Source organism: Brachyistius frenatus, unplaced genomic scaffold (assembly GCF_029030835.1).
Source record: "Brachyistius frenatus isolate BFR_SWC_R1_liver_20210118 unplaced genomic scaffold, ASM2903083v1 Contig_6, whole genome shotgun sequence".
Lineage (NCBI taxonomy): Eukaryota > Metazoa > Chordata > Actinopteri > Embiotocidae > Brachyistius > Brachyistius frenatus.
The window spans coordinates 2,972,405-2,987,764 of NW_027210605.1; the positions used below are offsets into that span (position 1 = coordinate 2,972,405).

Consider the following 15,360-nt stretch of genomic DNA (forward strand, 5'->3'; position numbering starts at 1 on the left):
AGAACTGTGCTGAGAGTGGAAGTGTCTTTGTGTTTTGGATGGAATTTTTAGTAATGAAGGCCTATTATTCAAAATACATGTGAAAAATTTTACCCTGAAAAAGAAAAGTCATTCAATTAACATCCAAGTCTATGAAGTCAGTCTGGATTTCAGTTTGAAGTTATTATGGTTGGATAGTGAGCATCTCTCTGTATTTGCAATAGAAAATACTCTCCAACCATTCATCGTTGGTCAATAAATACACACAATAAAAGAAAAACTAAACTTAAACAATCCAAGACTGTTATCTTTTCGAATTGGCAACAAATTAATTAATCAATAAGTGCAAACTTCTTAAAACATCCAAAGAAGAAAGCTGTGCAAAAGCATACAAAATATATATGTGAATATGATAATGATTGGGGCGTCATAGCAAATTCTCTGACCTTTCAGATTCTGCGCTGCATTTAAGATTTGAGCAAAAGTATACTAAAGCATATCACACATTTTGAAAGAAGAAGCAGCAATGTCTTAGTCTCACCATCAATATCCTGTCAACTTTTGAATGCTGTTATTGTTGTTAACACAATAATATTTTTTTGCAAGCAGATAGAACAGCATTATAAATTACCTTGCCAAGATGTGGTGTTTTTCACCCCAATAATCTTTGAACAGATCTAAAAAAAAAAAAAATTACTGCCATTGTCCTTCACTGAAAAGGTGTTGAACCAGCAAATAATAGACTCCAGATAAAAGGCTGAAAAATGACCGAAATAAAAGACTGAACTGCACCCCAATTAAGGTCCCCATGTTGACGTCTTCATTACAAATGAAAAGTCACAGTGTTAAACTGAAAATAATAAACTATACAGAAAGGGAAAAGAGCTACATCACGTTCAGTGTCTGTTACAGCAGAATTAGGACAGTAAACACATTTTGAATTATGACTAAGCCTGTAGCCAGGCTGCACGGTCTGCAGATTTCACAGAATATCAGCACATAGTTTAGGACAGCAACATCTCTCACATATTAACTGTCTGCCAGCATGTAATGGGAACCAGAAATACATCATTAATATATGCTGTGCAGCATATAGGCGGCAGGAGTCTGAGGTGTGACTGCACAGACTAAGCTCTTTTATTAGAAAAATCCATTTTTGTTCAAACCCTCTGACTTTCCCAAAGTGCTGCATAAAGGAAACTGCTCATTTGATAGAAATGTAGCACCACGAGTACATCTTACCAAAGCTGAAAAGCACACCCGCTTACAAGATTGTGGTCACATGCAGCAGTCAGATGATAAAGTAAGGCCATTAGGTGAAAGTGTGGGGGGTATTAAAGTGTTTGTAGAGTCAAAGGTTAGGTGAGACTTAATGACAATGAATGAAGCCGGGTGAAACGAGCTGTAAAAATTAGATGACCTTGCTACATCGAAGCTCCGTCAGCAGGTCCTCTGTACAGCATCAGCACATAGTTTTTAAAGACAACATCTCACAGTAACCAGAACAGGATGAAGCAATCACAGCATAATGAAAGCCAGAGGCAAGACATAAAAATAAAAGTGCTTGAGGGGCAATACAGAACGGATGGAGAGGGTGGAGGTCACAGGAAAAGGCAAATATGAATAGCATATTCGTATGGGGAGACAGAAGTAGTTGAGGGATAAGTCTAAGATGGTCATGAGCGTGAGACAGTAGAAATCCAGGAGAAATAGTAGAGAAAGACAGAGTCAGAGTAAAAACGTGAGGCGAGAAGGGAATAATATGGTTGTGACAGTCAGTCTAGGGAGGAGGAGACCTGAGAGAACGAGCCGTGCTCGCTGAAGAGAAATACCCGAGCTGATAGACAGGGATGTGACAAGGGCATGGCAGCCAGGAGTGCAAAGGATGGACATCTGAAACAGAAAGCACAACAGTGTCAAGGGGGAGGAATAATGTGAGAAGTGGTAGCAGATGTGTTTACATCCCTCTCGTCCCTCCGCTGTGTGCCTTGTATCCTGACTGGAAAGCCACAACAGGAGCTGGAGGAGAAAAAAAAATGACGCAAACAGTGAGCTAAAACAGGGCAAACAACAGTGGTGTAAGTTAAAACCCCAGGGCCCGACAGCAGCTGGATTCTGTGGCCTCCCTTAGGAAGCAGCGCTACACGAAGAACTGTCCTATCAGTGACCTGGAGGAGACACAGCAGAAGGGATGAAGATGAGAGGAAAGGAGGAGTGGCAGCAGGTCGCTCTAATGCCGGGTAATGCTCATACCTGAGACCATGACAAATAGTTATGTCATATCAAGGAATGTTACAAATTCATGTGACCTTCACAAATGGGTAGTGTTCCTTTCTCGCCTCCTATGCTTCTTGTTTTCACACATGCATGAGGTTTCACATTCCCCCCCCCCCACACACACACACACACACAATCACATGCACGTAGGCTACATCCCGTAAGGCACTGTTGTTCTCTATTACTCAAACATCTGATTTAACCAGATATGATAGCCCTGGCGCTTGAATGCATGATGTCAGCACATATATCATATAGAAGGTACACAGGGAGCTTAAAAAATGTGGAAAGCTAAAGGGCATGTCTCTGTGGTTGTTTCCCTTTGTTGGGCCTGCGTTCAGAGGAGGCGCACACACACACACACACACACACACACACACACACACACACACACACACACACACACACACACACACACACACACACACACACACACACACACACACACACACAGGCAGGCAGGAGGAAGTGTGGATGAAAAGTGTGACACCATTCTGCACCACTGAAAGCTACGAATTCAGTTATTCAGCTATTTCCTGATGCAGATTCCAGTTTAAGACACTCTGCGGGGAGAAGTGCACTGAAACAGACACACAAGGAGCACACAAAGGCAAGAGGCGCCACAGTTGACATCAAAGCCTCTGAGTGGCACAACACTCAAGGAGTGAGTGTGAATGCATTAATAAGGGACGTGTATGTGTGTGTGTGTGTGTGTGTGTGTATGCTGGCATGTGTTGTATACACATGCCAAGACAACCCTTGAGATCTTAAGAGCTGCCCTCTGTGTGTGTCTGACAGCTAAGTGACACTGGTGTTAGCATACCAAAGCCTTGTGTTTCCCAGACTCCATTAAGATGTGGCTGCTCCAGCCGGGCTCTTGTGCCTCTGCCAAACCGCTCTCTCGCTCACACACTCTCTCTCTCTTTTACACTCACACTCACACTCACAAACACTGCAACCACTGTTACACAGCAGGAAAAGGAACAGGTGCACTTTTGGTCAAGTTAAATGTGGGTGTTTTTGCACATTTTCAAGCACAATACTTAATATTAATTAGTCCTCTTTTTCCTTTCCAATAGATGAATAAACCAGTGTGGCAAATAATGGTGCACAAACTCTGTGAAACACATTTAAAGTCCCATGTAGATATCTCATCCCTGCCACTTAGCATTTCCTTTTCTGAGAGCATAATTAAATTATCAGCTGTCACTTCTGTTATCCAGCAGAGATGCGCAGCTAATGTGCTAAATGCCACAAGGCTGGAACTGCTCTGATTCAATGAATCTTAAGTGACCTCTCGTCAAAGCATCTCATTCTGTGTTTTATTTTCTTCTCTGGGTGACAGGCTATCGAGGCTCTGAACAAGCATGGTCTTTGTCTCAGGATCCGGATGCGTACTGTACAAACTGCCAGCAGAGCAGTCACACTGACAAGAGTGGAAAATGGGACAATTAAAAGGAGTGCACTAAAACGGAGGAATCTGGTCCCAAGATACTGGAATTTTGTTGCTAACTGTGAATCACAAGAGCCAACGGCCTGGTGTCTGAGCCAAAAACACAGACAATAAACCTCTGTTCGGGAAAGAGTGTTTAAGAGGCGACGTGATGCTGTCTATAATCCTGCTCACCGTGTACAGCCCCCTCTATGGTCATGCAAGCAGTTAATCTTTTAAGTAAAATCAATTAAGGATCCTCACATAGATATTTTTAGATGACTGCAAAACAGTCCGAAAATGCTTTGCATTTTTGCATCCCCCCCCCACTATTATTCCATATTATACATACATACAGTACAATATTCCCAGTTGAGCTCTGTCACTGGCAGCCTATGCTCTTAACTGTGGCCAGTTTGTGCTCTGCGTTTTGTTCAACTAATGAGGTGTAAACTAAATGTCTCTTAACAGGAAACATGCCAAAGTCTGCATATTTACGTTCTGTGGAGCAGTGATAGTATGCACTATAAACACAATATTATTCATAACATTTCTAAGAGTCACTGACCACGCTTCGTAGAGGCAGCGACTCCAGGCGGCTCACTGAAAGTGTATGGACCTCAATGCAAAGAACAAACACATGGGCAGCAAGACATCTATCTTTACAAGTTTCATTTTATTGGTGTATTTTGACAATAACAATGATGGTATAAAAGAAAATCTCCATCATACAAATTTCAATAATCAAAAGATAATATGCCAATACACAAACAGATCCACATAAGGCTGACATCAAGTTTTGACAAGTGGCTTCAAATGGCTTCAATTCAAGGAGAATTTCTCTCCTTACAATCAGAGAAGATATATTTTAAATTTAGCAATCTGTATCCTTTTTCTGTTTTTTTATTTTTTTTATTTATTAGTTAGCTTTCATACAAAAAAATAATTTGTGTGGATTTTGGAGTGGATTGTGTCGCTGGTTTGGGTGCCTGTGTTTCATTGCATCGTAAGCATGAGGTGTTTTTGGCTGACACATTGCCATCCTGCAGTACTCTCCTGTGACCCACACCTTACTCCAACTGCTGTCACCATCAAAGAGACAGGGCACGCAGAAACAAAGACACTGAACTTCACATGAAGACTGATGCCTACATCTGCCGTGACGTGTCTCTCCTACTGCCACAGCATGGTAAGCACAGGGAGGCCTGCGGAGTGCAGAACACCTTTGAGATCGTGAGAGGAATCGAAAATTTATGGGATGAGAATCTTTTTCATTGAGGAAAGGAAGTCTGTGCTGGGAAGCAGTGATGTAAAACAATTGATGTCACTGTGTGAGCTTCTCTAGCACTTAAATGGCACCAGATAAACCGCCAGCCAAACCCCCCTGAAGCCTTGTTCTTTATGCTAGCATCTGTAGTGATTTAAGACCTTATAGAATTTCTAAAACACTACACACAACAATATTTACAATGATCAGTATCTTGATATGCACTTTTTTCAATTTAAATATTTTTGCTTATAAAAAAAATAAAAACTTGAGTGAAAAAAACACTGCAATAAATTAAGAAGCTTTAAGGCTGCCAGTCTTGTCAGAGGCCCAAAGAATGGTCCCTTCATTTAAACTGACACAGAATGGATCAGAACAGGTGAGATTATGGTACAATGAAGCCTCTTTAGTGAGCAGCAGTCTTGGTCTTGGTCTGGACTGAGACCACATACATTATAAATAACAGGACTAGCCAGCATGCTCTTATCGCCAACTGAAATCAATCCATTTCCCATTTTAGAAAAAAGCGAGAGTGCTGACCGATTCGGGCCCCGTTACTAAGTCATCAATCTAGTGGACAAAGCTGTCTCGTAGTCACAAAAATAACATCTTAAATATGCTGTTAGCTGATGAAGCTGCTTGTTCTACACTGTTGAGCATAGAGCCTAATACTGACTCTAAGAGTATCTAGGTCGTCCAGAGTGTCTCTTCATATCGAGACGTACCTCACGGTCCAAATCTTCACCTGAACACTCATATTCAAACCATTTGGCTTTAACTATATGTCCATCTAGCTTTTAATTTAAAGCAATGAAATGTTGAAAAAACAAATATACAGTGTGTGATGTGTCAAGAACTACAAAGAGAACCAGCTAGTTGTTCACAACCAGGTCATCAAAAATAATTTTCGTATCAGTGCCGAAAAAACAAAACTGAAAATCAAAAAACTTCAAAATCTAGATGGAGGACAGTTAGACCTCAGAGAGGTTTAGCCATTTCACTCAAACACACATGGAAAAGAAAACTTAACACAAATGCTGCTACTGTCCATGACTTCCACTGGGCACCTCCTGAGTGATTGGCGAGGAGGTAAACACGTGCATCTGCTTGTGGCAATGAACCAGAACAATACGTGGATTAGCTTTACCTGGCATGATGAAAAGGCAACAGGCTTATGAATGTACGGATGTAAATGCATTAAATATCTACTCCACTTATATGCAGGTTGGAATCAAATGCAGGAGCCATATAAATTTGAAGGATGCTTTGCCAGTCGATACCAGCCTCAATGACGTCAGTATTGGTTCCAGTAAGCATGTAGAGAGAGTCCCTCAAAGGGAGCTCTGGAAGGTCAGCACCATTGATTATCAATTAGTATAATGGAGGTGATCAGTGAAAGACGGTGACCATTAGCATTTTCTGATTCTGTGTCTCTTCCTGTGGTTGTCACACAAAATGGCCTCCTCCTCCAACGTGTCTGTTCAGAGGATGAATAACACCAGGCTACGGGTCCCATTCCATTTCATTACTACCAGCTGTTTATGTCATTTCTGTAGAGGAAATCTGGGCCTGGATGAAATGGAACTGACCCGTTTACACAGACCTGAACCTCATAATCCCACACAAATACACATAACTAAGTTTCAGTGCATCTAACAAAGTCTGTCATACGTCACCTAACAAATCATCACATCAACCCCAAGAAAAATAAAAACTGAACAATTAAGGAAAATAATCAATCAAATAAATAAAACGAGGTCCAGCCTCTTTACTTCTTATTTTGTTGTGGGAACACAACAGTTTGTCGACCACCCACATTTTCCCCAATAGATACATCTCAAGAAATGCATACAAGGCGATTTGTGTGAAATGAAGTAGCTGCATGACTAGAGGACAGACAGTGAGGACAGTATGTCTGTATTATATTTTAAAAAGGAACTACATTTACAGTATTGGGATATTTTACTCAAAATCAACACTGTCAAACACAAATCAGAGAGGCGCATTACACTGCTGTGTATTGCCAGAGGGCTGTGAGTCTGTGTCAATGCACAGTGTTAGGCTGCATGCCACTGAACAAATACTCTACTAAGATCAACACCCCGAAGTCTGATTTACGAAACTCACGAGCCAATGCCTGCACACAAGTTAACAAAACGAATCAGTGGTCATCGCCTGACGTCTAAGATAAGCATTCAGATCAGCTTTTCCCTCGCCAAGTCTAGATACTTGTCACAGTTAAAAAAATAAAGGCAGCCATAGATTGGTTGTTGAAGAGAGACGATTTTCACAGCACCCAATGTGGAGCAGGGCTGGCAAACAGTATTACAAACGCTAGACAATCTGAAAAATAACAAAGCAAAAGCTTCTGTAAACACCACTGACAGTGACAGCAATCAAGTATTCTCTACCTCCAATTCTCTTCGATAAAAAATTGTGGTGAGTAAACATTAAGGATGCGGGATCTAAAACGGCAACAGCAACGGTTTGTCTCTCCCCGGCCTGGACTTACACACCACACGCAAAGTGAGGTCTAAAGTCAGTCTGTCAGAGTTTCAGAGACCAAGTCTCCTGGAGGTCACCCCGATAACCCTGCACTGACAACAAGATAAATGCAGCCATTTGCATAGCTCCCCTCACTTATACAAACACACACGCAAACAACGACATGCACGAGTTCTGAAAAGGGTGGCATGTTTGCTTAGGCAAAGTTGAGTTGAATGTGAAGTTTGCATACACAGTCACTCCTCTCTGTCGTCCAATAAGGGTATGCTAGCACCCGTGCTATTGCATTTGTATAGTGAGGAAGTCAGGGCTAAGTTCTGCTGTCTGATATCACAGCTTATTGCTAACAGGATGAGCATCGCACTCCAACAAACAGACAGGCAGACAGAACATTCAATGCAACTATGCAAACACAAACATCACAGCCTTTAAATGGTATTTTCAAAAGACAAAATGTAGTTGGTACAAGATGATTCAAGAATTAATATTCTCTGAACTTATAACAAACTATTTCACACACAATATATATGATGGAAAACACTCACTCTTTATATCATCTTCTCTTGCTCTCTTCACTTGTAGATTTGGCATACCTTATGCAGAACCAGCTGCAAGAGTCCACTCGGTCAAAGTTGCTGTGTGGTGGTTGTGTGTGTGCATGCAAATGTTCTCACAGGCTTACTGCATTTATGAAATCAGAAGTGCAAAAGAAAAGAAAAAAAATCAAAGCCTTAGGACCGCGTCGTCAGCACATATAAGTCAAATTCCTGCGTGCGTGCATGTGTGGCGTGTGCGTACACTTGATTGTGCGTGTATATCATAGCCTATTTTTTTTTATAATCAAGCACAGTAGTGCAGGGCGGAGCTCATCATGGACAGAATATGAAAATGAATCAATGAATGGATGCTGAAGGCCAAAATGGTGCAAAAGGCATGTGGAGACTGAAGTCTAGAGAAGCCCAGATGAGAGGAGTGATGGACTGTGGCACAAACAAGTGCAGCATTTATCCCTATTTTCTTATATGATTTATCAAACATACTTATTCGAGTCTCCATTTTTTTTTTTTTTTTTTTTTGCATACAAACAAAAGAAACAAAGCAAAAAACTAAAAAACTAAAAAGTCCTAAGCAGTGCTGCAACTGGTGAGATATGGCTGATGTCCCAGAGGACTTTGATTCCCAGGTGTTTTGCAGTCCAGCTCTGCCTACGTCAGTAGTCGGATATGGGTGCAAGCTTTCTGCTCAAGCTGACTGTGATGTTGGTGTAGAGAGGCCTCCGGGACATGAGTGGGGAGTAGTTTAGGTTGTTAAGACCATCCACTTTCTGTCTCTCCTTCGAGTGACGTAATAGACTATACCTGCAAGTACAAACACTCAATCAAGAAGAGTAAACACTGAGAGAATACAGTACAAAGTACAAACATATTTAATGCTCATGTTCAGTGGAAGTGAGTGACACTTGAGCATTAGAAAACATTGAGATAAAATGTAGATAAACAAGTTTCATCAGCTTCCATGGTATGGTAACATGTGGCTGATCTTAAGAGTATTAGTCTGTGGTTTAGACAGAATTAGCTTGGCCGCGTATTCATTTTCATGACAATGGATTATCATACGATTACTGCTGCAAAAATCTATCATGGCAAATATAGGGTAGATTTATCTATTATTTTCTAAAGGACAATTTGTATTAATTATTATTCTACCTGTTATATATTCTTTGAAATTTCTAACAAATGAAAGAAACATTTCTTCCTCGGGCTGTTTCAAGTAATAATACAAGCACATCACATGCAAAGTCTTTAAAAGAGTTGAAATTCTCTCAAAGTCACTGCTCTGGCTTTTCATGTGACTGGCTTACATCACATGAGTCTAAGCCTCATTGCAATTATCAGCTTCCACTTTTAACCAAAGGGTGTATGTGTATGTTTTGTGTGTGAATGAACTGTGCATACACAGACACTAACCTTCCCAGGAACTGGACTTCTCCACGATGGTGATGTGGAATAGACATGTAGCGTCCCTGCTCGCCATGTGGTCGACTTACTGTGTAATTGGCAAACCGCACCCTAGACAAACATATTTGATGCCTTGTTAATCAAGAATGTACACAGTGTGCATCATAATAATGAGCGGTCTGGTAGCTATGCTATCGTATTACACACTATCAATAACATGGTATAGATATACAAATATAGAGAAGAAAAAAAAGATTTCACAGTTACTGCACACAAATGAGAATGTGTAATGAAGGCGGAAACAAACACAAGTCAAACAGTTAGAGTTGGCAGTGTATATTGAGAGCCCTGTGTGTGTACAGCTGCCTGTGAGCTGTGTAGGTGGGGGAAATGTTGTGAGGCAAAGGCAAACGGAGGAAAAAAAAAAAAACTAATACAAAAGCCTGCTATGTGCCAACAAGCCTAACTCATCTCTTGAGTACGCCTAAAGTCAACAATACCGTCAGCCTCATGCTGCAGCTCTGTCACATAGGCCAGTGCCTCTGTGTGTGTGTGTGTGTGTGTGTGTGTGTGTGTGTGTGTGTGTGTGTGTGTGTGTGTGTGTGTGTGTGTGTGTGTGTGTGTGTGTGTGTGTGTGTGTGTGTGTGTGTGTGTGTGTGTGCGCGTGTCTGTGTGTTTCCCCCACCTGTTCCAGAGGTCATCGTCCTCTCCTCCCCAGCCCCAGAATGCATTAGGAAATCCATTCATCTTTTTGAACTGCTTCACCGTCAGGCCACTGACACCACCAAAGAACTCATTATATGGAAGCCTTGGAGGGACAATTACACATATTAGATTCATTTTAAGTAAGAATAGATTTACTGTGTATTCCCACCTAGGCAGAATCAGGACTCACATGTAGGAGTACTTGTCAAGTTTGACAGCAAAGTGTCTGGGCATGTCTGTGCAGCCGTAGTAATTTCTGTCATTCTCCATGAGATGGTCCACATCATGGAAGATTAGACAGTCCCAGTCCAGGTCCTTCATAGCCTCCTTGTAGCCCACATTGAACAACATGGCTCGGTTAAATGGCTCTGTACCCGCCTAGAGAAAAAAAGGATATCCGGTGATATCATAACCCATTACCTTCTGTAAAGCAGTGAGAGTATTTCTGCCACACGAAACTGTTAATCTCTGTAAATGACAATGTGAATACCTGCTCTATGACATAAAAGGCAAACTGAAGTTTCTGTTTCCGCAGCACTGGCACCAGGTGTCTCAGGAGGATGGGCAAGTGTTCATGTCGGTTCCTGAATGGAACTAGGATTGCCACCTGGGGACACAAAATGGAGGAAAATACAACAGGCATGAAATAAAATGGACAAGCAGACAAATAGAGATACGTAGTGTATAAATATACAGGAACACATAAAGCCACGAGCAGTTGAATGTGTGCAGATGAGAGTTGTGATCTATTAGCAGTGGGTGAATGGGAACGTGTGGGTGAAGACAGGACCAAAACTTACTAATTACAATGAAGACTTCTGACAAAAGAGTGGCAGGTATGTGAAATCTCATTTCCAAAACGAGATCTGACAGGCATCAATCAGAGAAGCACCAAGGCACCAAAGATCTGAGAGGTGTTTATTTTTCCCCACGGAGCGGTAACTGTGACAGTGCCTGTTTTTAAGTTTCTTTTGAAGCTCAATATAAAACAGTGACGCTGTAACAGGAAGGAATAAAAAGCAAGGGGAACTGGGAAAAGTGAGAGAATACTGTAATAAATAAGAGCGACAGAAAAAAATTTGCTCATCAGAACATACACAAATGAATGTAAGCGATAAGACACAGATGGCACACAAGACTGCAATGCTAGAAAAAAAACAGGAAGCGACAAAAATAAAGACATAGTAATCTCCTAATATGTATTTTTTTGTCGCTTCCTGTTTTTGGCTGGTTTAAAAATGTAGCAGTACTGTAAAGTGCAAAGAAAGATGCTTTGCTTGCTTCTCGTACTTTGTAATAATTTTCTTTTGCATTTTTGCTATCAGACAGACCAGCCTCATCATTCTGATTCACAGAGCGAGCCACAGAATGAGAAAAAGCATGAGGATGAGAAATACTTAGGTGGATTATTCTCCCAAATATTAACTTTACATTGTAACAGTAAAGGGAGATCTCAGAACTCAGAAACACGCCTCATAAACTGTGTTGCCGTCTATTAAAAAGGTGTTTCTGTTATTTTGCCTATTCTCACAGATACAAAAGCGGCTGGCAAAACAATGGGAACACCTGCCACTATAATGCAATTCAGTTCAACTGCACCACAAACTGCAGTCTCCAAGGTGATCATACATTTGAGTCAAAACCCCTATAAAGCATTATAACCCTCAAAGTAGAATTTATTGCGGGCTGTTGTATTAGACTACATTACTTTTAGCTATGTGTACCTAATAAGCTGGCTTCTTACCGTGTATTGCTGTAATTTTTGGAAAGAGACACTTTTTTTTTTTTTTGGCAGGTTGAGAACCCCAAATCAAATGTCGCTGACAACAATGCAGTGAGGCGAATGACAGCTTGCATCTACAAAATGCAGTAAATCATATGGAAACAGTTGAATAGGCATCAGGTAATGTACAAATGTGGGGTGTGGGACACAATGAGGTGCTGAAAGAGCTTCAAAGCCCTGCATAGATTCTCTGTGGACTCAATGGAAGGGCTGAATGTCATTCAGTCATTGGAGCACATTCATTATTCCATTTGGTGCTCTGATGGTGGGGAGAGACAATTAAAAGACACTTCCAAAATCTGCCAGAGGAATACAGTTGGCTTAAGGTCTATACTATAACAATACAGTAGCCTCTTCTGCCTTATATGGCTGAATCATGCATTTGTTTTTCCACTGGCCGGTCAGTAGATTTGGCTGTGCTTCTCATTGAGCTTTCTTTTAACAATGCCACATCCGCACTCACCTTCCAGCGCGGCAAACAGTCTTTGGGCTTCCAGTAGCCTCCAGGTACCATGCTAGTCTCTCCCTCCAGCAAGGATCTTTCCACCTCCTCCAGAGATATCTCACTCATATTCACCTCCAATCGGCCCTCTGTGCGTGGGGGAGAAAAAAGACGGCCATGAGTAAAGATAGAAATGATGGGGGGGGAAAAAAATCAATTGGAGTAGGATGAAGAAAATGCTGAGAAAGCCTGTAACGGTTGAGCAGCCCAGAACATAAATTGCTAGATTGTGCTATTACGACGTATTTGCATGCATCGTCAATCAAAGCTGAAATAAAACATGTTCGCTCAACCATTTCTCTAATATTACTAGAACAAATGTGTACAAGGGCACAATGAGAACTGTAACGGAGAGACATTTCCTCATCTGGTGCCTAATATTCTGAATATATTATAAAATCACGAGTCAGGATATGAGCGAAAGAATTCCAAATAAAATCAATCAAATTAACTTTAACAGTGCACTTACTCATGGAGGGCAGCCTCTCAGGGCAAACTTGTGAGGGGAGATAGGTGAAGCCCTCAGGGAGGTATGCGGTGGGAGGAGCATCGCTCTCGCTGAAGTTGAAGTCATAGGAATAATCTGGAATCACACACAAGCACATCAAAAGGAGTCTGGCTGCAAGTTACATTGTTTTGTGTACTAGTATCTTTTCACTGGTCCCTGAACTACACACTTTTTTTTGGGGGGGGGGGGGCTCATGCACTTAAATAAAAGACGAGCTGTGAGCTAAGCCTTCCACGTGGATGTGCACGTCTTTACCTGTGCCATTGATGTTGTAAGCCCCTCTCACCACCTGCTCCAGAACCTGAGCCCCAATGTTCTTCACGTTCTCTTTGATCTGGATCCCTCTGGCTTGGACCATGAACACATACTCATTCACTGTGGACAAAGAAAAGAAAAAAGAAAGTTTTAGGCCATTTTATTATTGTGCTCAGACTTCTCGGCATCTTAATACCATACCGTATAAAATTAAAAAAAAAAAAAAAATCAGTCATGCATAAGCAACTACTTACAAAACCACATAAGTTCTTCAACATTCTTTAACTCAGGACCAAAATCGTACTCCTTTCACTTCAAACAATATAGAACCATGAATGTTTAAGAAAGTATGATGTAATGTAGGCCCATACTTCCACCCAATGTGGCACAAACTGATTATCTGCATTGGTGACTTAATGGGGGGGGGAGGGATTTCCTAACCACACATCAAGGGGCTTTCAGTCTAAAGAAAACCAACTGTGAACTGTAATGTTAATCTATGATGATGGAAGAGGAAGATGGAGAGCTCCAATTTATTCAAGAACGAGCGAGAGACTGAGTTAATGAATTTAAAATAATGTACCATTGGTTACTGCCTTCTGTGCATGATAATTGCAATGTCTTGCCTTATTATGTTGTACCATTTTCAGTCATTTTCGACTTAATGGGTTGTACGTTTTTGATGCATTTTATTTGTCGCGGTGGGAATAAATGAAAGGGCACAAATAGAATGAGTGTGCACCAGGCAGCAGAGGAAGAGTCACACAAAGAGGAAGTAATGAATGTTTCACAGTAACCACCTGTCATGCATAAGAATGTGCCATGCTGTACATATCAAACAATGACCAGCATCATCTCATCAACCTGACTGCACCTTAATATCATGTAGGAAATCCATTTATTAGAGCTGTTCAGTATAATTGCAGAACAGTTATTACTGGGAACTTCACCAGAGAAGGTTAGTGGAAATTCCTCTCAGTGTAGGTTGACCTAAATAACACCACCACAGAGGTTAACCTGCCAAAGAGGACCAATGCACTGGAACAAAGTGATGGTATGTGGTCCAAAAGTGAGTCACCCAAAACCCTGAACTCCCCCTCACACATCTATATTCTGATGTGGGCTTGCATGAGAATGTGTTTGCACAGTAAAAAGTTGTGTTTCTAATTTGCTGCACCAGTGACTCACTATCTTCTGATGTCAACAAATGACAGAGGGAAAAACAATTTCTGGGATAACTCCCAGGACCACTGACCACTATGCCTGTTGGCTTTTTTTGGAGCAGCACTCCGACACACAGTCTGTCAAACTGATGGATCTCTGCCTTCGTCAATCTGTATCCAACTACACAATCACTGGCCATTAACCCAGTCAGTGTTTATCTTAAAGCAGCCTCAATATGATGCAGACTCTTTTGTAGATATGTGTCTGTGTACATGGTGTGTGTGAGTGTCTGTGTGTATAATGCTGCTGAACTAGAAATCCACGGGATGTGATTTGTCATTAGTAATTGTATTACAGTTTCCATCACATTCATCTTATTTTATATAAACTGCCAGGCTTGCAGGACTACAGACTAGTGGCTAAGCGGTAACTGAAATCAATGTTCTCATTTTACCTCTGCAACACGCAAATACTACAGAGCAGCTGCATGGAGCACAAATCTGCAAGAGATAATAATGACAATAAAAAGGGGAAATACGAACGCTGAAGAGATCATGATCACTCGCACTGTAACACACGCAGAGGAAGATCAACGAACACGTTCACACGTTCACACGTTCACACGTCCATGCACAAATGCACGCACACACACACACACACACACACACACACACACACACACACACACACACACACACACACACACACACACACACACACACACACACACACACACACACACACACACACACACACACACACACACGCGCTGATGCCCTTCTGAGGCGCCATATGATGGAAAAACACTAAGAGGCTTCTGGAGTGTGACCAGTGCAGGCACCGACATATTTTGACATGTCTCGTTCTCATGCCTGCCAAGCGTATCGAGATATATTATCTGTGTCACCCTGCCAGGACAAATCCAAGGTACTGTATGTATAGTACCTCTGCAAACCTCTTTAACCTCTGCAAAGTCAGAATCTTAGTCTGGCATTTACTGTAAAATAATTATCGTTCCTGGTTCA

The 15,360-nt window shown here is 41.4% G+C and overlaps 1 protein-coding gene across 1 annotated transcript in view; it reads right to left on the bottom strand.

The window, feature by feature from the left end:
* Positions 1 to 4,345: 4,345 nt before the first annotated feature.
* The window catches only part of b4galt5 (UDP-Gal:betaGlcNAc beta 1,4- galactosyltransferase, polypeptide 5), a 32,677-nt gene continuing 21,662 nt past the window's right edge, over positions 4,346 to 15,360 (bottom strand). The window contains exons 2-9 of the mRNA XM_069725030.1: positions 13,172 to 13,291; positions 12,878 to 12,991; positions 12,370 to 12,497; positions 10,614 to 10,730; positions 10,314 to 10,501; positions 10,104 to 10,226; positions 9,428 to 9,529; positions 4,346 to 8,818 (exon numbers count right to left, since the gene is read on the bottom strand). Coding sequence (XP_069581131.1) covers positions 8,671 to 8,818; positions 9,428 to 9,529; positions 10,104 to 10,226; positions 10,314 to 10,501; positions 10,614 to 10,730; positions 12,370 to 12,497; positions 12,878 to 12,991; positions 13,172 to 13,291 — 1,040 coding nt within the window. The 3' untranslated portion in view covers positions 4,346 to 8,670. The remainder of the gene's footprint in view (positions 8,819 to 9,427; positions 9,530 to 10,103; positions 10,227 to 10,313; positions 10,502 to 10,613; positions 10,731 to 12,369; positions 12,498 to 12,877; positions 12,992 to 13,171; positions 13,292 to 15,360) is intronic.